Below are 26,136 nucleotides of genomic sequence, written 5' to 3'. Positions count from 1 at the left end.
GTTGAGCCCCTGTTCAGAGTGCACATGGAGGCTCCTGCCCTGCTGAGCTCCTGCCCTGACAGGGAGGTCGTCATGAACACAAATGGCCAGGACACAAAGCACACTGTAGCAGGAACATCACCCACACTTTGGAGCCCAGAACAAAGCATCCTGGTGTGGCCATTTCCCCCCGAGGCACACCACCTGTATTGCAGGAAGGGAGCTTCCAATTAGACCTCTGGCCTGCTCTGAACTGTCCAGGACCTGCTCTTATTTCGAAATCTGGGCACAGAGGAATGTGACATTCAATGCATTCAAAGTGAAATCTAAATAAGCAAAGCCAATGAAACAAAAATGAAAAGACACAGAAACATTTCTAAGATGTTGAGGGCACAGCCAGTCATGGAGAGGAGAAAATTCCAGGGAAAAGAATAGGAAGTAGACGAAGGAAGAACATAAGGAGAAAACTATTCAAAGAACAAATATCCACCTAAGCTGCCAACTCACTTGAGAGGTTTTGTTTCTCACAGAGAATATCTGAGGCCAAAGGATTTCTTCAGAAGCACAGAAACTTCAACTAAGTGGCATCCATTTAAAACTTTCTGCTAATTAGAAAAGAAATGCATGCTTATTGCAGAAAATTTGGAAAATACAGAGCCATATAAAGAAGAAAATGCAACTGCAAATAAAAATTAAAAGCTTGCTTGGAAAACATAGAGATACATAAAACATACACACATACAGACTGAGTATCCTTATCACCCCTTATCTGAAATGCATGGGTATCCCTTATCAACCCTTATCACCCCTTATCTGAAATGTGTGGGTCCAGAAGTATTTTGGATTTAGGATATTTTTTATCAGATTTTGAAATTCTGCATCATTTGAGCATCCCAAATCCAAAAATCTGAAATCCAAAATGCTCCAACGAGTATTTCCTTTGAACATCAGGTTGGTGCTCAGTAAGTTACAGATCCATCTTGGAGCATTTCAGATTTCAAATTTTCGAATTTGAGAGGCCCAACCTGTTTAATCCAACAATCCAGAGACAATCACTATTAATATTTTGACGTGTATCCTTCGAGTCTCTTTTGTGTGCATACATACAAAGCAAGCATGATGTATACAACATTTGCATATGAATGTATTTGTATATAAATATGTGCAAGTATACATGTGCTCATATATAAACATGCCAACAGAAATATGCCCATTTTTCTATTGGTGTGTTAGCATTTTCACTGATTGTATAATAATTCTTTAATACATAAAGGCATTAATCCTTTTTCCTATATATTGTGATATTTCCATCACTGATGATTTCATTGTTAGATGCATTTTGACATGAGTTTTCATTTTTAGGCAATTTCCTCCATTGCTTCTACAAACTTACATGCCCCTTCCCCATTCTGACACTAAATATTCATGTATACTATTTCTAGATGATTATGATTGTATTTGTTACATTTACTCTACCACTAGTCAATCCATCAGAAATCTATCCTGACACATGGTGGAGGTGAGGTTATCATTTTATTTTTTAAGTGAGACTTAGAGTGCTGTGTATTCTATTATAACGAGCTGCTATCAAATGCTGGCTGATATAATTTCAGACCTGGCCTCTTTCTGGTTTGCTTCCAAGGTGTGTTGAAGCAACTCTTTCTTTAAAACAAAATCTTCATTTTTTTGTAGAAATGGGGGGGTCTCACTATGCTGTCCAGGCTGGTCTTGAACTCCTGGGCTCAAGCAATCCTCCCCACTCAGCCTCCCAAAATGCTGGGATTACAGGAGTGAGCCACTGTGCCTAGCTTGGAAGCAACTCTAAGATGTGGGGGTCCACGATCTATGTTTATCAAGGAAACACAGAAAAAGATGGGACTGGGCACAGCAGTGCACAGAAGCCACCCTCTACTCTTGTCCTGGTATCCATCCCTTCTCCTCCTGGTCAGGCCCAGTGTTCTGGTACAAGGTGTCACAGTCAGCACAGAGGAGCTGTCGGCACAGACAAGCTAGAAGATGGCACAGACCCAAGTCAAGGAAGAAACTCCATCCAACTGAGCAAATGAGAACCTACACTCTAGGGTAAGGATTATATTTACTGAGAACTTATGCTGTCTTACGTACAGGGCTCGGTGCTTTGATGGATTATGCATTTAGTCCTCCTGACAATCTCACAAAGAGGTACTAACTCCATTTTACAGTGATAAAACTGAGATTCAGGGAAATCATGTGGAAATGGATCATATGCACCAAGATTATGTGGAGAGTGTTGGATCTAAGCCTCCAGCTCAGGCAGTCTGATTCCAGAGGATCGCTATCTTCAGGCAATCATTCCAAGGCATTAACTATTCTTATATGGTGACTGCATCAGACTATCCTGAAATTCAGCTGCCTCCCTAGATGTCACGGGGCAGCCTGCCAAAAACATAAGCCACGTAAGGTAAGCTATAAACATGGTAAGCTATGAAAAGTATTTATAAGGTTATCAGTCTGTGCCAACTGAAGGGGAAATGCAGGTGCTCGAAGTTTTTAAAAAGAGAATTGAAAAGTAAGTTTATGGCTACCAGCAGGCCACAGGTGCTGTCTAACAGTAGGACAAGACTGTGGTAGACAGGACATCAAACTCCCCCCAGCCTGGGGGAATAATCCCTGCTAACCTCTATTCTGGATCTGTGCTCACTGAGCAATGTTCTGACTGGGAACAGGGCAGGTCAGGAGAGACGATATGATAAAAGGTAGTGAGAAAACTGATATTCTGGGTCTAAATGATTTCATCTGAGTTTCTACTATGTCGGCAGCTTTCTCCACACTGGAAAGCCCAAGAGACGAAATACTGGAGTCAGGCGATGCTCCCAAGAAAAGTGAGCCACGGCACCCAAAGAGCGCCTCTTTTGCGCATCTGACTTACAGGGCGAGGCCTGGCCAAGAGACCTGACACCTGCCCTCCCCTCCCCCACGCACCTCAAGAGAAGACTGCAGAGGGGAGAGGGGAGGGCTGGCCTGAGGGTGGCACAGTCATGCTGAGTTCTGACCCGGAATAGGAAAGCCCAAATATACCACCTGCGCCTAAAAAAACCTACATTCTCCTGTCCCTAAAAAATGGATGTGTCGTTTTCTAACAAAGCTAGGGAAGGTAGGAAAAGGTAAAGCTGCAACACAAAACAGAAAGCCACTACTCAGGGAAGACCGCCACCGTGCCACGGCAAGTCTGCCCAGGGTGGGTCATGATGCCCTGCTTTCATTCCTTCATTCCCCTATGCTTGTGAGTTTCTTCTATGTGCTAGCCACTGCAGAGACTGCAGAATGTGAAACGCACAGTTCCCATCCATGAGCAAGATGCAATCCAGCAGATAAACAGACAAGCTATTTATTTCTATACCACAAAAATAATCACCTCCACACAGACGAATACTCAAACTGCACTGAACGTAATGCCACTGATTTTCTGATAAACCATTACTCTATGTGTCACTAAGAAAGAAAAAAAAAATGCTGGCAATTAAATTTTGGCAAGTCACTGACTGTGCTGATTTCAGAGGTGTTCCAGCCAAGGAAAGGTGTCCACCACAATCAATGGAATGAAGGGAAACAGGGAAGCATCACCTACGAGGCAGCCATTGGGCCAGCAGGGACAGAGGGCAGGTGCTGCGGGCAGAGCATGCCACAGGTGATGGCCTCTCAGGCCTGGAGGGGAGGGGACCCACAAGAAGGGTGAAAAGGGCTCTGTGTGTGGGCTGGTGTCTCACTGTTCCAGTGGTGAGGAGACAGACGGTCAGGCAGGGAGGGGCCTAAGAGAAGCTCCACTTGCAGACAGGTGGAAGAAAGGTGAGAGAGGACATGATGGAGGCAGGAGGCTGGGAAAGGGCCTCGCCACAGACTAGGTGAGGAAGGAGGAAAGGAGAGTCCAGGCGGAAGGGGAGGATGGGAGAAATTCAGGGCATAGGTGCAGCTTAGACACTGACTACAGGACTCTGGGGGTGCCCATTAAGACCCAGACAAACAATGGGTTTATTCTTAAAAACTAGGTTATGAGGCCGGGCGTGGTTGCTCACACCTGTAATCCCAGCACTTTGGAGGGTCGAGGCGGGTGGATCACGAGGTCAGGAGATCAAGACCATCCTGGCTAACATAGTGAAACCCCATCTCTACTAAAAATACAAAAAATTAGCCAGGTGTTGGGGCGGGTGCCTGTAGTCCCAGCTACTCGGGAGGCTGAGGCAGGAGAATGGCGTGAACCCACGAGGCGGAGCATGCAGTGAGCTGAGATCGTGCCACTGCACTCCAGCCTGGGCGACAGAGCATCTCAAAAAAATAAATAAATAAATAAAAAATTAGGTGGCAAGGGAGAGGAAGCTGGCAGGAGAGGAAAGACGCTGACTTCTGATTTGGACGTGCCAACCCCAAGGAGCATGTACGATTTCCAGACTGGCTGTCTACCAGGCGGTAGAAAACGTCTCTGGAACGCATGCTTACAGTGCCAGGACAGGGTGGCTCCTCTTGCCAGGGGTCCCGGAAGAGGTTGGCTCAAGAGATCCCCAGTGAGGATCCCAAAGTACCTGTTACATCACAGGTTAATGAGCAGACATTGCTGAGGGCTCGCTGTGTGCCTGGGACTCACCCTACTGCTTCAGGAGAGCAGTCTTCTAAGGAGACAGGTGTGTCCATTGTCAATTTATAGGAAGTTATGACCCAAGAGATTATGTGACTATAAATCCCACTAATGGAAGACAAAGGCCTAACGCAGAGCTGGGTCCTAGAGCCTTGCCTAACTGGAGGCCAGAGGCTGGTTCCCTGCCGCTGGGGTGGCCACAGGTTGGCAAGGGCATGGGCAGCCCAGCACACACCAATGGACCTGTCTGCACACTCAACTACTCATGGCTTTTGAGTACCCACCCTCCTCCACACACCCCAAACTAGAGGGAAAGACAGGTGAGGTAGTAGTTTTTGCAATTCTTTTATTGAAATGGTCTGTCACAAGTAACTTAGGGCTAGACTAGAGCAAAGGTCCTCAAACCAAGTATTCAAAGAGACCTTCAAAAAGGCTGAGGTGTGATGCAGGAACCACCTTCCTCCCTCACAACTTCACAAAGAAAGGCAGGCACACCCAAGCTGAGGCCTGCACTGACCTGGTGTGAAAACCTCTGGGGGCACCAGATGGAAAGACAAGCAGCCACTGGGGTTGTGGTAACCACCTTCAATCCAGGTTCATGTGTCTTTCATCTCCTGCCAGCCTCCTGTGGCACAACCTGGAGGCTTCTTTGTCCTATGGACTTTCCCTGGAGGGGTGCTGGAAAGACTTCTGGCTCTGAGTTTACAGATATCACAGTGAGGATGGTTTCCAACAGGACCTGCCTCTTCAGGTGTTAGACCCCCAAGCAAAGCTCAGGGAGCAGTGAGGGCAGCAGAGCAGGAGGGTACAGGGAAGGGCGGGAAGGTGCAGTGGACTGCAGACTGCTGGCCAGGTGTGCACTCCCCTGCGCCTGTCCGGCCATTTATGATCAGAAGCACAAAGGCAGCCACGGGCATGCACATTAACATGTTACGTGAATTGTAAAAATAAAATCAGACTTTTTCTCACAGAAGGTAAGACTGATTCTAAGAAACGGGTGTGATAGGCAAAAATAAAAATAAAGAAATACGTAATTAAAAAGAATGTAAGACTGATTTGACTGACGGAATTGACTACGATGCCTGGCTTTGCCAACAAAGTCATATGAAGAACCTGTAGCATTCTGAGGAAAATACATTTAAATCAAAAGAGAAGCTGAAAATATTAGTTCAGAGGAAAAGAGCAGGTGGGGGTTCCTCCATTCAACATATATTTGAGTTCTTTCTATGGGCCTGGCACTGTGAATGGCAGAGATGTATAAACATGAAGACTTGGAATAAATCACGATACAGTGAAGACCTCTGCGGCAACACAGGGGCATGCAGAATGCGGTGGGGCAGCAGTCAGAGAAGGTGTTCTCAGATTAAGCCTAGATTTATTCTCCCAAAGCTCCCAAGGGTATCAGGTTAAACTAGGTGCCACCAAATGTAAAGAGTAGTAGATATAATTAAAAGTCATGTGTTACATTTGGTAAACCTTTTTTGATGTACTTCCCAGAAACTGTAAAAATGAGGGACTTCTCTAACTGAGTAATTCTTTTGCAAATCAAATAGATTCCAATTCTCTACTGTCAATAAAATAGAAGGGGAACAAAACTGAACTGTAGCTGATTATTAGGAATTATTTTGGCTGACAAATCCCTTGGAGATTTTTCGACATATAAACTAGATGGAGTAGAAAGAATTCAATGATATGACTATAATAAAAATCTTTCTATTTCCATCTATTTATATAGATGAACAAAGTTCCTCAGCACTTACATCTATAAAAACAAAGGCTTGGCCGGGTGCGGTGGCTCACGTCTGTAATCCTAGCACTTTGGGAGGCCGAGGTGGGCGGATCATGAGGTCAGGAGATCGAGACCATCCTGGCTAACATGGTGAAACCCCATCTCCACTAAAAATACAAAAAATTAGCTGGGTGTGGTGGCGGGTGCCTGTAGTCCCAGCTACTCGGGAGGCTGAGGCAGGAGAATGGTATGAACCCAGGAGGCAGAGCTTGCCAGTGAGCCAAGATAGTGCCACTGCACTCCAGCCTGGACGACAGAGCGAGACTCTGTCTCAAAAACAAAACAAAACAAACAAAAAAAAAAACCAAAGGCTTTGATGATGAATACTGCCTCATTTCAGTAATAAGTAATATCCAACCATAGAGGCATCTCACCACGAAATGTTTTTCCAAAAAATATTTCACTTTTCTGTTTAATAATTATCCAGTAAAATGTAAGACTACAGGTGCCTGCCACCACGCCCAGTTAATTTTTTGTATTTTTGGTAGAGACAGGGTTTCACCGTTAGCCAGGATGGTCTCGATCTCCTGACCTCGTGATCCACTTGCCTCAGCCTCCCAAAGTGCTGGGATTACAGGCGTGAGCCACCGTGCCCGGCCTAGTTCATATTTTTATAGAAAAGAATATGATAGTGTGATAAATGACTTTCCAAACTCAAAATACATTATACTAGTGTAAAATTTTATGGAGAAAATAGAATGGAAATACAAGTTCAACATGATAAAGGAGTGATATGAAATTTCCAACTGTTAGGAGCATGTTCATACATTTGTAAAGGACTGATGGTGGGTATCAAATCACTATGGTATTAAAATTTCATCTGAAATATTTGTTAAAGAAGTCCAGTTTATTTTAAAATATCAACATTTATAATCCATCAGAAATTATGTGCTTTGATAGGGTAAAAAAATTTTAAGGTCAACATAAAAATGCTTGAGGGACTTCAGTTTTTCAAAATTGTTTTCCATAGTATGTAAGCAAAGGAACAAAGCATGAAAATCACTGGTGTAAGCTTAGGTCTTCCCTATGGCACTTGACATGCCCTGAAGGAGACACACCGAGCAACTGAGGGCAGCTGGAGAAAGGGGCACCCCAGCACCTGCACACACGAACGAGCTAAAGACAGCTGGGAATGCAAGTGAGGTGAGGACAGCAAGGCCATGGCAGCACTCGGAGGAAAGCAATCCCAACAGGGCAGCGGAAAGTTGCCCCTAAATGCTAGAAGAGAGGAGGACAAAAAGGGCGGTTGTTTCACCACGCGAAAGTTCAACACTGCCTGGGAACCAAAACACGACCCCAATGAGGACAGCCACAGAATATTTTTTCAATTTCAGTATTTCTAAAAGGTTGTGCAACAAAAACTAAGAATCATATTTTTATTTCTGAATTTTAATGTTTCTACTTTGGCTCAAGCCACTCAAGGGATGGATAGTTTTTATTCCTTTAATTATTTCAAGGGACTCCTGAGAAACACAGATTCCGCAAACTTAGGGTTTTTTTCCTCCAAATTCTTTGTTAAGACAATAAATCTCTAAAAATCACACTAATTAAAAGGAAAAAGATGTGGCTTGGCTGCTTTCTCATATTATTTAAGAATATTAAGCTCTCACATCTTTGAAAATGATGAACTAAAATAAGTACAGAAAAGGAAAGGACATGAAGAACTACAGTTCTTCCCCACAAGTAATGATAGTAGCATGAAAAACCATGGCAGGCCTCGCAACCTAACTTCTCTCTGGCCTGGCAAACTTCTCTACTCCCATGAGGAACTCTTGGTCCCTTTTTTGCTGAATGGCTCCTGTACGAAGTCCGCAATGCCATCCTCTTTGTGTGAAGAAAGAACGCAGTCTCTCTGGCTTTGGATAAAATACCCTTACCTTCAGCCTCTGGAGGGGTCTGATGAGCAGGCTACTTACCCAGTTTTGTTGGAGTTCCTAGTCTCCTGCTTGGAACAAGAAAAAAGTTCCATGTCCAGCCTAAATCTCTTGGATATCCAGAAGGAAAAGGAATTCAGCAATCATGAAAACTCTGATGACATCATGCAAGTGCCATCTAAATCAGTCTAGTGAACAGCTGGGAGGTAGGATGCATGGCCGACAACTTGTTTGCCAGATCATAAAGTGCTGAGGGGAAAGAGAATGTGGGGTCTGCAGAAACACAGAGCTGTCAAGACCCAGGAGCTGCATGTCTGTGGCCCAAGCAGCAGCTGCCCTAACATGACTGTCCTCAACCCAACCATGGCCTCCTATCCACAAATCAAATCTAAACTACTGTCGAAGTACATCAACCTTAATGAAGGAAGGAGGAGAGATCAACAGATTCAAAAGAAAGGACTCTAACAGAAGTATGCCTTACTGTCTCAGACTACATTTCTTCCAATTAGAAAAAAAATAGGGTAGAAGACCCACAGTTGTAGTCTTGTAATGGAAATATAAGTTTATCCAAGTGACGAATTATCACAATCAAATCAAGAATGTTTCCTGGTTTTGTCATCTTCCTTCTTTCAACCAGTCAGGTTGGCACAAGGAATACTGACATCCAATATCACATGATCCTTTTCCTCTAGGGGCTAGTGGGTGGCAAAGACAAAAAGGTCGTTTTAAATTCCACAGTATGGTTCTGATGATGAAGAAAGATCCACATGCTACTCCTATGGGAGCTCACCAAAGCCCCACTCAACCCAGGCTGAGGAATCAAAGAAACCCTCAAGGAGGAAGTGACAGCAGGAGGAGCCTGGAGGAGCCTGATTTCTTCTGTGAAATCAGAAGAAATCAGCTGTGTGAAAAAGGGAAGGAGAAATCCAGGTGTGAGGCAAGTGGCAGACTTGAGGAAGCAAGTGATTCAGTATATATGGCGGAAGCACAGAAGTACACAAAGAAGAGAAGAAGTTGGCTAGGAAGGAAGGCAGAGGCTGGATCACAATGGGCCTCATATTCCATGCTAAGAATGTTTGAAATTTAACACTAAAGCAACTGGGGAGCCCTTGAGAAAGGTTAAGGAAGCCAGTGGCACAATCGTATCTGATTCATGGGAAGTCCTGTCAGCTAGCGGCAGCACAGACCAGGGACTAGAGAGGGATGAGGTCAAGGGCAGGGAGCCCAGTCTAGAGGCTGCTGCAGTAACACAAGTGGGGAACTGTGAGTCTGAACTAAGGTGGCAGCAACTGCAATAGGAAATAGTGGTCAGGTTCAAGGCTGGGTAAGAGGTGAAACTGAGTACACCTTGGAATGCCTGGATGCAATGGTGTGCTAGTAAATGTTTAACAGTCATCTGTTTAAAAAATGCTCTGATTTGCAGCATTTGCCAATTTCCATGGTGTAAATACTCTGATTATGGCTATTTCAAGCCACCAATATGATGTCACTGAACCTGGAGCTGGGAAGAAATGTATCTCCAGCACCGCTGCCCACCTGTGAGAAGAGGAGAGTCTAGGAAAATCCAAAGCCCTCCTTGGCTTAGGGACCTGGGCAGGGTAGAAAATGCAGAAAGTTAACTGGAATTCTTAAGTTCTGTCTGGGACATACTGAGTCAGGGGAACCTACAGCCTTCATTGGAAAGATGTCCAGCAGGCAGTTGAATACATGGGTTTTGAACAGTACAGAGAAAAATATGGTTAGACGTGACAGTTGACATAAATGCCATGAGGAACTGTGTGCAAACCAAAAAGATAAGAGGATACAGGAGAGACCCTGGGAAATACTACATTAGAGGGACAAATAGAAGTTTATGAAGATGTCTGATAAGCAGCTTTCAGAAGGGCAGGATTTCTTAGGACCAATTTGCCAAAAGCCAATTCACCAGGTAGCCAATTCTCTGATTATCATGTCAACAAAGAATTAATTCATTAAAGTTACCAAATCTACCTTTTTTTCTTTTTTTTTTGAGATGGAGTCTTGCTCTGTCACCCAGGCTGGAGTGCAGTGGCACAATCTTGGCTCACTGCAAGCTCCACCTCCCGGGTTCACGCCATTCTCCTGCCTCAGCCTCCTGAGTAGCTGGGAATACAGGCGCCCGCCACCACGCCCAGCTAATTTTTTGTATTTTTAGTAGAGACGGGGTTTCACCGTGTTAGCTAGGATGGTCTCGATCTTCTGACCTCGTGATCCACCCACCTTGGCCTCCCAAAGTGCTAGGATTACAGGCATGAGCCACCACGCCCGGCCCAAATCTACCGATTTTTAAAATTGATTTTTTCTAATTATTTATAAAGCAATTGTTCATTAGAGGCACTTAATTTCAGCAAATTGCCCATCTGAAAATAGAAGGCCAAAAAGTTTTTAAAAAGCATGGAATTCTTGGTGACAGCAAGTGCCACATACATGGGCAATAGCCCAAGAAGGGAAAATGTCCTTAGGTCACTCTACTGCTATGCTCCACAGAATGGCAGGGATAGGAAGAAGATCCCAATGGGAGAGTGGACAGGGAGAGAGGTAGAAATGGCATAGAAGCTTTCACCGGAAGAGAGGTATTGGTTACTTTCCCTTTTTCTATGAGACTCATTTATGTTTATATGTTGAGTAGAAAGATCAAGCATTTAAAGAGAAACTGAAGCAATAAACAGAGGGGTCAGAGTAATTGATGCCCTGATGTTCCAGAAGAGGAAAGGGAATGATATCTAGTGCAAAGGTGACGAGGGAAGGTAGAGTTCCCTAAGCTAAGTCTGGAACAACCCTGACTTAGGTCAAGTTTCCTTCTACCAGGACAACCAAGGTATGAGAAATCCACTTAGAGGCTCTAATGCAATTTCATGAGTATCTTGTTAGCACATCTTCTGAATGAAGTTGGTCTGCACTCTGAGTTCACAAGAAGCAAGAATGAAACCTGAAAGTAAGTCAGCTTTGTTTCTTGTTTTTTATAGTACTATGTTTCTTGTTTTTATAGTACTATCAGTGTCTGCAAAACTTGGTTTTGACCCTCTTTTTTCATGGTTCCAAACACCCATCTTCACTACTACTCCCACCCCTCCCAATGGCTTCCTGCTTCACCAGAGGAAAAAAATGTTTCTTTTGTATCCAGCACACCAAAAACTTACTTCAGTTTTGCCATTACTTTTAATGGCAAAAACTGAAATTACTTTTGCACCAACCTAAACACTTGATGCCTATACTAATTTATTCTTGGAAACGTTTACTTTTCATAAACACATCAAATTTTCAAATCAAGTCAGTGGCTTGCTTAACTAAAGATTCCCAATAATATTAAATCAGCACTATACCTTGCCAAAATGTTACCTAATCGTTACTGAAGTGTTATCAATTCTCATATATGAACTTACTATCTTAAACATGTTTGGTTATTTTCTAGTCCATTTAGGATCTTCTCTGAATTAAAGCTTAGCAATTGCCCAAAAAGTTAGGGATAGAATCATGCAGGACTCCGGCATCCTAAAGTAATATCCTGGTCATGATGTCATCATTTAACAAGTTTCTCCTGCCACCTTTTTCTATAGGAATCCAATGAAGACGTGTGTTTGCCACATTGTATAAGTTTTATCTTCTCTCTCCTTTGCAGCCAATGCCCAGGGAAGGGGCTGAAAAGAGATAAAACTCCTAGAAGAAATCCCACACACACCTGGGATGAACCACAAAGATGGTACGATCTATAAGAATAAACTTAGATATGGTTGTTATTATTATAGCGGTGGAAAAAAAAAAAAAGAAAGAAAACATCTGCACCTAGAGTATGGGTTCAATTCAGCTCTCAACTGACACAACAGAGCTAGTTGGTGGTACTTTTATTTAAGGATTATATTTTGCTTTCTTTTACATACTGTCTAAATTAACAAATACTTCTGATCTTATGAGAAATTATGCAAACATCAATTCTAAAAGGAAAATTTCTGACTCTTAGGGTAGAAACTCCCATGACACAATGTATGTAGAAATAATACAGCTGATTGACAAAATGAGGATAGATGCTTCAAATAGGAAATTCTAAAAACATAACACTGCAAAAGAAAAAAATCCCAAGAGAACTACCATTAAACATACATGTGTGGGTCACTAAAGGGACTCTATTTCATATTGAAAATTAAATCTTGTGGGAACACTAGGCGAAGTACCAACATGAGCCTTTTTTAAAAAAAGAAACATAAATTAAGGACCTACCGTCTGTCTGAGATTTACTGAGGAATATTGTGCTGGCCCGAGGATGATCTGAAGGATTGAATTCCATGTTCAAATCTTTAAAGAAAGGAAAAGAAATTATATGAATAAACCATCTGATAACTAAGTGGAACCAAGATTGACTCAATTCTTTTTCAACTTTAAACTGCTAATACATTCAAGGATTCTAGAAACCTATAGCTATTATGTTAATAGATTCTTTTGGTTCAATTCAGAACACTGCTATTTAGAAATCTGAAAGTCATACATAAAAATTAGACAGTTGGCTAGACATCTATTAGCCTAAGAAAAACTCCACTTTCTTCCGAAAAAATTCTGCTCTGCACCCAATATGCTATAAAATAGCAGGACAGAGTTATGGCATGCGATTAAAGAGAGTTATGTGCTACAACAGATTCATCAAAACATTACAGTCAAGTACATGGTAGATCCTTATTCGAGTTGATTAAAATAGGAATATCTCAACTCGTTAGGGCGAATCAGCATCCACATACTCTGCTTAATTACTTTCTGAAAAAGCAAAACTTGTCCCTTAGAGCAAAAGCTATAAATCGGCCATTTGTAGACCTAATCTGGGCCCCAGACATGTTTTGTTTGATCCCTACTTTTTAAAAAACATTTAAGACAACATATAAAAATCAAGAGATTTCAAACACAACACACACACACATACATACACACCTATTTCCAGCTTCCCTTGAGAAATCAGATCATTTGGCAACACTGAGCCCCCACCCCAGTGGTCACAACTGGCTGAAGCCAAGCAGCTGTGACCCCTTCACAGTGGCCGTGTCCCTTATAGGACACAAGACTCCAGCTCCCCAGTGACCACCCCTCTCTGCTTTACTGGCAGGTCTTCACAAGCATTTGATTTTGCAATCTTAGAACTCTTAGAACAATCTCCAAGGTCTGCAACTTGTCAGGATGGTATAAACAACTTAGAATGCCATCACAGAAGAGTTTTTCCAATTTAAAAAAAAAAAAAACTGATTCCATAGAAAATAAGCAAAACAGAAGAATTAAGTAAGGGGAGGAAAGAGATCAAAATTACTGGAAAGCCAAAATGGTCTTCAAACCAACTTAGAGAGTCAGAATAAAACTTCTTGGGTTCAATTATTTCAATAAATTTGCAGAGAAACCTAATCAACACTAAGAAAAACAGAAGGGGCTATCCTTAGTGTTAATAGTTAATCAATCAAAGATAAAGTGAAAGAAAGAAAAGGATGGTAAAATACATATACACTGGAGGCAACACCTAATCATTTATCCACAAAGAGATTTATCCTGAGCAAACTTCTGAAGTGTGGTGATTTTCTTCCTACATCAGCCAATGGCTACTGGGCCAGTTCCTAACTTCTCCTGGAGTACCTGATTAAAGAAACATCTATTGAATCTTAAACAGATGCTACTTCAATTATCTGATCCTTCTTGTATTATATAACTTCTGTTAACATTACACAATAATTTCAGAGTCAACGCTATTAAGGGGGTTTGATGGAAGGAGAAAGATGGGTGGAAGAGACACTGAATTTTTCAAATTTGCTTCAGTCTGAACTACAGTTAGTCAAGAAATTTCATGGTGAAAATGACTCTGCAAGGAGGTTTCCTGCTCAACTAGGATATAAAAGGGGTTAAATAACAAATGCGCTACTAAATGTTTTGAGAGCTTCTGCATATCAAAATGAGGGCAAATATAAAATCCTAACCATGATGGATGCTTTTAATGTCCAAGAACCTTAACACATAGTCCCCTAGAAAAGCAGCAGTGGAAACACATCATGCATGCAGTTCCCACATGCCAGCAAAGTGACACCAGAAAATCAATCCTTGGCCTCAGACAGCATCTGGACTAGCGACTACTACCTTATTCCCTTAATGCCCAACTGAGACTCATCTACCAGACCAGTTTTCTTTAAGACTCACTTTTATTATTAAAATACATCAGTAGGGGTTTATGGAACACCACAATCAAAAAATGTGAAGCTTTCCTGTTTGGAACCAAAATAACACAAGACTGTCATTTCTTGGAGAATTGAGATCCTGCTCCTAAGTCCAAGAATGTCCTGGAGGAAAATCCCCTGACTGCCTGCAGATTGGGGTTCTATGCTGTTATGTTCACAAGCCCTCAAAGTTGTTAATAATGGGGATGTCACAGATTCTAAGGGACGGCTTCCAATAATGGGACATTTTTAATAGTAAATAATAGTACTATCATTTGGATGGTGAAATGCTATCATACCATCTAAAAATCACATGAAGAATATTTTATTGACAGGTAAACTGATGTACCATATGTCACTAGGTGACGAAAGCAGTATGATACCCTTTTTGGGGAAAATATGTGTAGGCATAGAAAATATATCAAAAGAATATATACCAATATTTGGTTATCTCTGAATAATGTGATTGTTTTCTGAGTTTTATGCACTGTAAACACTTTCGTTGGTTTGTTTTTTTGTTTTTGTTTTTGAGACGGGGTCTTGCTCTGTCGCCCAGGCTGGAGTGCAGTAGTGCAATCATGGCTCACTGCAGCCTCAATTTCTTGGATTCAAGTGATCCTCCTGCTTCAGCCTCCTGAGGAGCTGAGACTACAGGCATGCACCATAAGCCTGGCTAATTTTTTTATTTTTTGTAGCTACAGAGTCTTACTATGTTGCCCAGGCTGGTCTCAAGCTCCTGGGCTCAAGTGATCCTCCTGCTTCAGCCTCCCAAAGTGCTGGGGAATTACAGGTATGAGTCACTGTGCCCGGCCTACTGGTTTGCTTTTTTTAACTTTTGTTTAAAAACTACTTGTGAAACTGATTTGACCCTCTGAGTGGCTGGACTGCCTCTCCAACACAGGGTGGTGTTCCCAGAAGATGCCCTGAAGCTCTCCCTGAATTCAGAGGAGATTCACACAGAGTCACCAAGATGAGTCTCCCCTCAGCAGTGTCCACTGTCATAGAAACTCAGGGTGAAAACTGACCAGCTCAGAGGCACTCCTGAGCGATGGCACTCTCGCCCTCCACCAGCAGCCCGTGCCTCTCCACTCCTCCTCAAGAGGGCTGCAGCGAGGAAAGGTGGAATGACCACTTGTTCTCTGTGGGGGAAGCCAAGCAGCACAATTATGTCTCACACTCTCCCTATGAAAGGTGAGCACCAAGTGGGAGGCGAAGAAAAGCCTGTCACGTTTCCTTCACGGCCAAGTTATAACTCTAAGTCTGACAAGAATGCTCCCTGGGCCACAAGTGGTCCCTAATGATGACAGGCCAGGTGTCATCTCTCCCCAATGCGGTGACACACATCAAGTGACTTGCAGAGTTCAGAGACTTCAAGACCAGTGTCTGATGTGAAATTCACAGATGAGGTGAATACAGGCCAGATCTTGAAGAAAACTATGGTAATTACAATACGTGTTCTATCATGGGAACTCTACCTCTTTGGGGAACAAAAAAAAAAAAAGGGAAAAGCCATTATTCTCAGGAGCCAAGCAAAATGAACCTGCTTTATCACCCTAACTTCACACTGAAGCCAAGCATGACAAACAGTGCAATTTTAGCCATGAAGGAAAAAGATCCCCTCATTGCAGAGTCAGGAAAAATGATATCCCCAATGTTTACCACGAGGTAGAACACATTTGGAAGAGCGTAGTGGTTTCTGTTCACCTCTATGATGTTTTTCAACGACAAAAATTATAAGTAATAAATTCATGGAATACTGAGCTTAAAATTAGAGATTATAGACAAAATACACTTCACTGCTAAAGTATGCTGACCACTTTGCTGAAGTCAGCTCTAACAGTTTATTACTCATTTTTAAAGTAATAATCTAAACACTAATTGTTCACATGATCCTCCCTCAATCCACCCCAAAATCACATATCCCTCACCCCTCACAAAGCCCCTCTTGGAACTTCACACAGCTGGGCCCCCCTTAGACCCGCCTTTGCAGTGTGCAGAGAGCTCTGACTCTTCCCACCTGCTCCCATCAAGCTCTTGAAGTACCTCATGTGCTAACTCACCCAGAAGAAGAAGAACTTATAAAATTTAAACAATTACTCTACTGGGTGTCATTGTAACACAAACTACTGCCTTACTGAAAGAGTGAAGCCCCACCAGAGCATTTCCATCCCTGAGAAAAGACAACACCACACAGAAGCCAAGAGCTCTGCCACGAGGCAGGTGGGCATGTGGCCGGCCTCCAGGAGGGACAGAGACATGTACGGCCTGGTTTATCCTACACAAACTTACAATTGATTCAGGGAGTCAAGATGAAGTACATGACACATTAGAGTGCAGAACCAGCTAGGGAACAATGAAGAATAAAATACGTGACCAAATCCTGGGAGACACAGAATAGCATGCTTACAAGAGAATAACTTAAAGCACTGGACTCATAATTTTATGAGTCAAAAATACATATTGCTTTTTTTTTTCCTAGCAAGGCTATTCAGTTGAATTCAGTTAAATGGACCAACATGCATTGAGTCTCCACTATATGCCAGGTATTATGTTCAATCCTATTCGTATCGAAATACTACTTTGGAGTAGTAACCACTTGTGTCATTAACTTTCCTATTCTACATGACCTATTTCATGGTCATAAGAAAGCATTCTTGGTTTTCAAAGGGCTACAGTCAATTAATGGTGAGACAAAACATGTATTTAGCTGACTTCAAAATGCATCCTATGACACTTCTATCACATTTACCTTCACGATTATACTGTGATAGGATAAATTAGCATTTCATTAGATGTCACAAGTATATACTCAGAGGTTGTCAGGGCCAGTCCATTCTGCCATGGTTTTCACTCATTCATTCATCCATTCCTTCAACAAATAATCACTGAGCCTCTACTAGGTGCTAAGTAATGCTGAGTTACAGGTACTGAGGATACAGAAGTAACGAAAGAGATCAAGTCCCAGCCCCAGAAGAGCATCCTTCTAAGTTGAAGGTATAAGGTACTAGAGGAGAAAACAAAAAGAATGAAAAACTCATCAAGACTGACTCTATAACCCACATTCAGAAAGCTGAAATTAGACTCTCCAGGAGTTCTCGGAATCATTCATTCCCCAAAGAGATGCTCAAACAGTAGAAAAAGAATTACACATTTTATAATGTAAAAGATCCAGATTTGAATTCACTTTTGCTACCTCTATGGCCTTGGGCAAATTGTGATACTATTCTGATCTCATTTTCCTTATCTACAAAGTGGGCTAATAACACCTAGCTTCAAGGACTGCTGTGAAGATTAGGAGTCATGTACTAGCGCAATGGGCAGGATGTCCACCACACAATAGGGTCCCCAGAAATAATGGGTATTAAAAATATTAAGCCACAGCACTTAGATCAGGGCTAAAGAAATAAAACTCTCAATACATAAATGTTAGGCTTAGAGACACTAAAGACTGTTAAATTTCATTACACAATTTCTGTTCTCTAAGGAGTGCTGGCTTGAAATTGATGTTTAAAACTTTGGTGTTGCATACTCCTGACTTAGAGTCTCCTACCTCCTAAAAGAATGGCAAGATAATCCATAAATTAACCTCTGAGGAAGTAATGCTTTAGAGGAAAAGGCAGTTTTAAGGAATGTCATGGAATCCCCTGAGTTGACTTCAATCTAATATTTAGGAAGCAGAGTTTTAGCCTATTTTTTGTTTATGATGTTGATACCTATTAAGATACACAGCTGAATTAAAATATTCAAAGGACGGTTATTCTAAGGGCCTCCTGCCAGACTTTGAGGTGACAACTGAATGTTCGGTCACACTGCTTTAAGTCCATGTGTCAGCTGAGCACAAGGTAAAACACAATGCCTTTATTCAAAACTAAAGATAAATCAAACAGCATGTGGCACAGTTTAATTTGGCAGTATTCTCTTATACTGGGCAACCTCATTTTCTTCAGTCTTTTCCACAGATGTCACAATAACAGTGATCCACAATTGCTCATCTCGGCTTTTAAACTAGCACCAAGTTTACCTTCCAGTGTTATAAAGGATCCAGGTAATAAGACAGTGGCTAAGAAAAGCAGCCGTTATAAGCTATCACTAACGGTCTGAAAAACTAGTAAAAAGTAAAGCAGAAAAGCACAGTAAGACCTAAACAGCACCGGATGGAGAGGAGGCGCCAAAGCAAGCCTGTAAAGTCAAACTATCCCCTCCCCCTCGCATCCCCCTTTCTCTGCACTGCCACGTCCCAAACTGATAATCACTCCAATAAATCATCTCCACAAGATGGGCTGTCCACTTAGGTCTAGACAGTGTCAGTGAGCAGAGCCCAAAGGAATCAAGGGTTCTGTGATTCCTTGATAGGTTCTGGAACTTCAAGATACACAGAAAGTGAGTTTCAACCGGGAGGCCAACTGTGGTACAGCCCCACAGTTACCCTCCGAAGACATCACTAGTTCTATCTCCTGTCTTTTGAGCAATATTTGATATGGTTAAAAAATCTCAAACCCCTAATTTCAATTTTAGGTAGTCACATTTCCAAATCTGGCTATGATGTGGGAAGCAATTATGAAATCAACAAAGCCTGTTAATTTTAAATCAGATTGTTTCTTTTGTTGTTATTATTGTCCCTGCCACTGTCTCAAAATCAGTGATTATCTCCATCTGTTAGTGTCAACAGGATGAAATCAGGAGCTGACCAGGCTGGTTTGCTCCAGGAGGCTGTCACCAGGAAAGCCTGAGCCCAGCAGCCCACATCAGCATTCCCACGAGAGCAACGGCTCCTGCTGTGGCTGCCGCAGCCAAGTGCTGCTACTGCAATTCTGGTTAATCCCACCTAAAGCCATCTTTTCTACTCCCACTGACTTCAAGTTTATTTTCTGGACTATCATAACACACTTATATTTAGTTGTTTCCTATTTTCACTCTCTTTCAGCCACTGGTGTCCCTGCAGGTGATCTCCGTGTATGTCTTTGCAAGTGTGTGTCTCTGTGTCCACACGTCTACATGTGTGGGCCTCCAGGGCAGTCTCTCCGCAAGTGGGTTGCTAACTGAATGGATGTGTCTCTGTGTGCAGCTCTCTGTGCACACACATCCAGCCCTCACTCATCTGCTCTGTTTGTCTGTCTGTCCTTCCATCTCCCTGTCCATCTCTGCATCTCCCCGTTTGCCTCTCCTTCCCTCTGTCGGTCTCTCCACCTGCCTGTCCGTCTTTCCATCGCCCTGTCTCTCTCTCCATCTCCCTGTCTGTCTCTCCAACTCCCTGTCTGTCTCTCCGTTGCCCTATCTCTCTGCTTCCCTCTGTCTCTCCATCTCCCTGTCTGTCTCTCCATTGCCTTGTCTCTCCATTGCCCTATCTTTCTCTCTCCATCTCCCTGTCTCTCCATCTCCCTGTCTGTCTCTCCATTGCCCTATCTATCTTGTCTGTCTCTCCATCTCCCTGTCTGTCTTTCCATTGCCCTATCTCCCTGTCTTTCTCTCCATCTCCCTGTCTCTCCATTGCCCTATCTATCTCCCTGTCTGTCTCTCCATCTTCCTGCCTGTCTCTTCATCACCCTGTCTCTCCATCTCCCTATCTCTCCATCTCCCTATCTGTCTCTGCAGTGCCCTATCTCCCTGTCTGTCTCTTCATCACCCTGTCTCTCCATCTCCCTATCTCTCCATCTCCCTATCTGTCTCTCCAGTGCCCCATCTCCCTGTCTTCTCCCTGTCTCTCCATCTCCCTGTCTGACTCTCCATCTCCCCCTGTCTATCTGTCTCTCCACTGCCCTGTCTGTCTGTCTCTCCATCTCCCTGTCTGTCCACCTCTCCATCTCCCAGTCTGCCTCTCCATCTTTCTCTTTCCAACCCATCTCTCAGTCTCTCTTCTCCTCCTTCTCTTTTCCTCGCTATAACTGTTTCCGTTTTCCCTTCTTCCCTCCCCAGTTCCTCTCTGCTGTCCTATTTCTAATTTTCTATCTTAATGTATCTAATATTCTATCTTAAGATTAATCAAGGAGATAAAGATGCTAATGTTAAGACTAAAGACAAATTATTCTGCCAATACACAGACCAGATAACCTAAAAACTCTCATGCTATATGCACTTTGAAATGTGAGTTAAAATATAATACAGCCTTTTAAATGCCTATAAGTGTGGCAAGAAAGCAGGGTCAACGGCCTAAGGCCCGAATCAAAGAGAGAACTGAAGTCTGTGGCAGGACAGGGGCTATCCAGTTGTGTGAGCTGGTCTTGGGTTTTGACTAAAGTGACACACACGCGGGTTCACACCAGTGATCTGGCATAATTAAGAATTCTAACCCCCTTTACTCTCAGAAGTGTCTTGGTTTGAAGACACTATTATTTTAACGCTCCTGCAGGACAGGATATAACACAGGAGTTGGAACTGACACTTTTACATATAGCTAGAACCCTCAGAGAGCTATGATCTTAGCAAAAACCTGAATTAAGAAAAAGTATCTATGAACCCAAATGAAAAGGAGGCTGGGCTGGCAGAGGGAGCAACTGCCCAATCTCCCAGCAACTGGTAACTATCAGTCTGTCTGTATCTCTAATGTGGTTTTTGATATTCTACTTTACACATGTAGCCCAGAAAACTCCTGGAAAAGAAATTCACACCAAATTGGCCAAATTATAAACCACTCTAAAGCAGGCTGTCTCCCAGAATTCCACCAGATAATGTCCTCTGATGACAGGCTCACCGTCTAAAATGGCAAGACACAGGAGGAAAAAATAGTCTCATGACTCTTGAGCAAGAGTCAAGAAACTCAAAAATATCAAGATCAGACCCTCAAAAACTTGAGATAATAAAACTAAATAAAGACCATAGAATGAATTTGTGCACAGTGGTGAAAAACAAAATAAATTTTAAAATAAGGGGGAAAAGATACTCTGAAAAAATAACAGGGAGTTTTAAAAAAGAACCATGTCTGTAGGATTCATATAGAGACACACACATATACACACACGTGTCTATACATGCATGCAAACACAATCACTACAGACTATTTGTGTCCCCCCAAAATTCTTACGTTAAATCCTAGCTTCCAGTGTGACAGTATTTGGAGGTGGCACCTCTGGGAGGTGATTGGGTCACGAGGGCAGAGCCCTCACGAATGTGATTAGCACCCTTATGAAAGAGGCCCCAGAGAGTTTCCTTGCCCCTTTTGCCATGTGAGGTTACACCAAAAAGAAGATGGTCATCTATGAACCAGGAAGCTGACCTTCACCAGATACCAAATCTGCCAGCACCTTGATCTTGAATCTACCAGCTTCCTGAACTGTAAGGAATATATTTCTATGACTTATAAGCTACTCAGTCTATAATATTTTGTTATAGCAGCCCAAATGACGAATATGGTCAATGAAATCTACAATTCAATAGATGAGTTAAACTGCAGGTTAGATATTCCTGAATATAGAACTGGTGACCTGAAAAACAGATCTGAGGAAATCACTTAGAATGGACCGCAGAGAACAGAGTTACATTGTATAGAATGAACTAAGTCCAACTAACAGGGGCTCTACATTCCATAACCACCTAGGATAAAAACTCTCAGCAAACCTCCTTAATCTGATAAAGGCTATCTGCCAAAAACTTACAGCAATCTGTATACTTAATGGTGAAACATCAGACACATTTCTCAAGTCAGGAATGAAACTGGGATCCACCTACTATCAACATTGTATTGGGGGCCCTAGTCAATGCAAAACAACAAGAAAACGTAACATACAAGGAATTTATTGAAATGGAAAGAAACAAAATTATTATTATTTGCATATAATCCTCTACACAGAAAATATAAGATGGTTTAAAAATCTATTGGTGCTAGACACAAACTGACATATAGAAATCAATTTCATTCCTTTATCCCAGCAATAGTGCTCAACTAAAGGAGCAATGTCATCCTCTTCACCCTAGGGGTGTTCAGCAATGCGTGGAGTTGTCACATGTCAAGTGGCTGCTATTTTTCCATACCAGTGTCCCACACAATGAGAAACTGTACCTCCCAAGGCCAACAGGGTATTCACTGAGAACAATATGGCCCAGAGCAATAAACAATTAGCATACTAATAATGACAATAAAAAATAATCCATTTACTAAGCAATATAAACAAAACATCATTAAATTTAACAAAAGATGTGTAAAGACCTTATATAGATTATAAAAAGCCAAAATACATCTATAATGTATAGAAATACATTCCACTCACGTATATACTCATCTGTACATACAATTATTCACACCTAAACATACCCTGCCCTGTGTCAAGCCATGGGCTGCATGCTGAGCTGGGCACACAGCAGTAAACACAACAGGTATGGCCCCTGCTCACAGAATTATCAATCCTTTTGGAAAGTTTAAAGATTATCACTCTGTCTGGTCACAGTTCATTTTACAACCTACTTTCATTTTAAGATTTAAAATTCAATTAGCTGGGCATGCTTGTGCAGGCGTCTAGTCCCAACTACTAGGGAGGCTGGGGCAAGAGGATCACTTGACCCATGGGTTCAAGGCTGCAGTGGGCTGTGACTGTGCCACTGCATTCCAGCCTGGGTGACACAGCGAGACCCTGTCTCTATTTAAAAAGCACAACAAAACCAAACCTTAAAATTTAGTTGTGGCTTTGCCAGGAACCCTGCTTCACCCTAACACTGCTCCCTTTTGAGCACTCTACTGCTTACTGCCACATTCACCAGAGGCCAGGTAAGGAAAACCATAAAGAGGGTTACGAAAAGTCCAGGTCAGGGTGAGGGACAGCGGGAGCAACAGGATAAATGCTAGTGCCTGTTCCCTTCTGTGTGAGGCTTGATAGAAGCACAGGCACAGGCGGACACACCCAAGAACTCTCTCCGATTCACAACACTGGGACTGGCAAGCTCTCGCTAGCTGCCGTACCTGATCATCACCCCTACAGAGCTGGCCTGCTCCTCCAGTCTGGCCTTGTTTCCCGTATCTCTTTGCCGCACACTTTCTGCTCCAGCAACTTTGCCACCATACAATCTTCTTTCAGTTTTTCCCAGGCTTGACCAGGCCAGCCCCTCTGCCCTGAATATCCTCTCTAGGGGAAGCCATTTGGCCTACTCCTGCTCCCACCTCAAGTGTCAGGCAAACTCCTAAGCCCTGGAAGCCTTCCTGACCCTCCTAGGCTCACTTCCGTGCCTCTCTCCCACTCCCACCAAGCCTGGTACATGATGCCTATGTACTTCTCACGTCCCTATAACCACTGGTTTGAATGTGTGCCCCCCATACCCCCAAAATGTGTGCTGACTACAGAAATGAGCCAGTAAATTAGTTAAAATGTCTTCTATATGCCACCAAGGAATGGAACTGAATGGAATGCAGAGAGATATTTCAGATCCAGTCCTCGCTCTCAAGGAGCTTCTTTCCACAGCAAACACAGACACACACACATACACCCCCCCCCCACACACACTCTCTCTCTCTTCCCACTACCCTGCTGATAATCCTGAAGCAAGGCAGAATGCAGTAAGGATCACACATACAGCAATGATGGGCAGTGCTCCAAGTCTAACTGGTAGAGGAGAGATGACTGCACAGAGCAGGTGAGATTTCGGCAGGCCTCATGCAGAGCTGGATTTTTATTTGGAGGACTGCTCAGAGGAGGTGATCTCAGCTAGAAGGAAGAGGACAGGCCAAAGCACATATCGGACAGAGAAAAGCTTATTAGGGAACTGCCAGTAGACACGCAAGGCAAGACAGTTGAAGAAGAAAAGCTGTGGGTAAGGAAAGCAGGCAAGGTGGATTCAGGCCACCTTGGAAAGCCCTGGGTGCCAGAACAAGAAGTTGTACTTTTCCTGAGGACAGAGGGACAAACCACTGATGACATCTCAACAGTTCAAATTTGACTGCTGGTGTTTATGTTTAGAAGGACATTCATTAAAAGAAAATGTGAAGGTGAAGTCACAAGTTTAAATTCAGAGAAAGGAGAAGAGAAAAATCATGTATCAGAGAAATATACATGACGACCTCACTGGGTCCTAGGACGATCAGAACAACAATGCCGGTTAAAGCTATCGGCGCTCGGATCCCAGCACAAAGGCTTTGGGCAGCGGGGGCCATCGGTCAGTGAAATCAGTACCACATTAGGACACGAACAGTACTCGCCGTACCATGCATAAAGTCCAAATGTTCAACAGTCATTAACAAATATGCTGAATAATGAAAGGAACATAAAAGAATGATCAAATGAAATACCTCTTCTCAACAACTTAAGCAAAGAAAAGGAAAAACTGGCAAGGACCAACCATTAACTCAAATGTAGATGAACTCAAAGAAAGAATCTCCTAGCAACCAGCCTCTCCTGAGAGGCATGAATTAGCACTATCAATGGAACAGGAAAAATACCACTTGGATTGCTGATATTTTAATACCTGGCAAATGACTAGGTCTTTTAACTATGGGGCAATATTGATGAAATCTGCTGTTGCAGACAGCTGAAAAGCATATGAAATGACAACACCCTGAAAGCTAGAAAAAAGGCATTTGAGTCCACTATCATTACTCCATTAAACACTCAACAAATATTTATGGAGAATCAACTCGGTGTAGGTGTTCCGTAAGAGAAACACGATGGTGAGGCCCTGTGGCCCCCAGGGTTAAAGGCTGGGGGTGGGGCATGAGGCAGACAAGTCAGAGGCTTTTGCCCCAGGTAAGTGCCTCCAGGAAGAATGGGTTAGTTACCCAGGCTAACAAGGGAGCAGGCGAAGGGTATAAGAAGCAAAGTACACGAAAGACGCAAGGGTTAATTAAAAAAAAAAAAAAAAAAAAGCATACTGGGCATTTGAGACACACCATAAGAAGGCGGAAGCAGTGAGAAAAAATTGGTGAAGGAGTCTGGATTTTTATCCCCAGGGAACCAGGGAGTTACTGAGTGGAGTGACCGGACCAAATACACACTTTAAAAACACCATTATGACCGCACGCTGGTGAAAAAAATGAGCCCAAGGAGTAAAAGTTGTCAGTTGGCAGCTGTGGTCATCATCCACATGGGAAAGGGGATGGAAAAAGTAGATGGATTTGAAGATCTGGAGGAGACGGGATGCACCTGGTAAGTAAAGAAAGCTGGAACATGAGGACAAGGAGGCAGATGAGGGTGACAAGCAGTGGTTGACAATGGGGCCATGCGCTGGGCTAAGGCACAGAGGAGGGAGCTGGAAGACCCAGTTCGGCAGTGGATATGCTGCTGGGTTTAACCTATCTGTGGGAAAACCACGGCCCATCAATCCAATTAAGCCCCATCCACTGACAGCTGTGCCAAATGCCTGACACCGCTCCTCTTTCCCATTTCCTAGAACCTTTTCCTCCAGGCTCAGTAAGATAAAGATAGCCTGTTACCATCTCCAGCTCTAGAGGCAGCAGCTTCCTGCACCTTCTCTGCCCACTGTTACTCTGAAGCTTTAATGCTGGCCAGGCAAGACCTTCCATAATGCAGCTTCTCTGCTGATGATCAGGGAGTAGGTCAATGTCATAAACTTACTTCCCAAATCCAGTTAACAAGTGGTTACTTTCAAGCAAATGATGGTGTAAATTTCAAGCTCTGGAAGTATTTATCATTTGCCTACATCCATAAATTACTGTCAGAGCCTTTGATTTCTTTGCCTCTTCCTTTCTCTCCAAGTTGAGGATGTGCTGCCAAATTTAATAATGAGTTTTAAAACAATTTCCATAAATCTTTTTTTAAA

General features: G+C 42.9%; 1 protein-coding gene across 17 annotated transcripts in view; it reads right to left on the bottom strand.

Moving 5' to 3' along the window:
• The window catches only part of CCNY (cyclin Y), a 308,606-nt gene that overhangs the window by 72,588 nt on the left and 209,882 nt on the right, over nt 1-26,136 (bottom strand). For all 17 annotated transcript variants that reach the window (XM_054523222.2, XM_054523223.2, XM_054523221.2 and 14 more), the window contains one exon: nt 12,485-12,559. In XM_054523222.2, coding sequence (XP_054379197.1) covers nt 12,485-12,559 — 75 coding nt within the window. Of the gene's footprint in view, nt 1-12,484; nt 12,560-26,136 lie in introns of those variants that run through there.

The sequence above is a fragment of the Pongo abelii genome, chromosome 8 (genome assembly GCF_028885655.2).
Source record: "Pongo abelii isolate AG06213 chromosome 8, NHGRI_mPonAbe1-v2.0_pri, whole genome shotgun sequence".
Taxonomy (NCBI): Eukaryota; Metazoa; Chordata; class Mammalia; order Primates; family Hominidae; genus Pongo; species Pongo abelii.
This window is presented reverse-complemented; position numbering and strand designations above follow the sequence as displayed.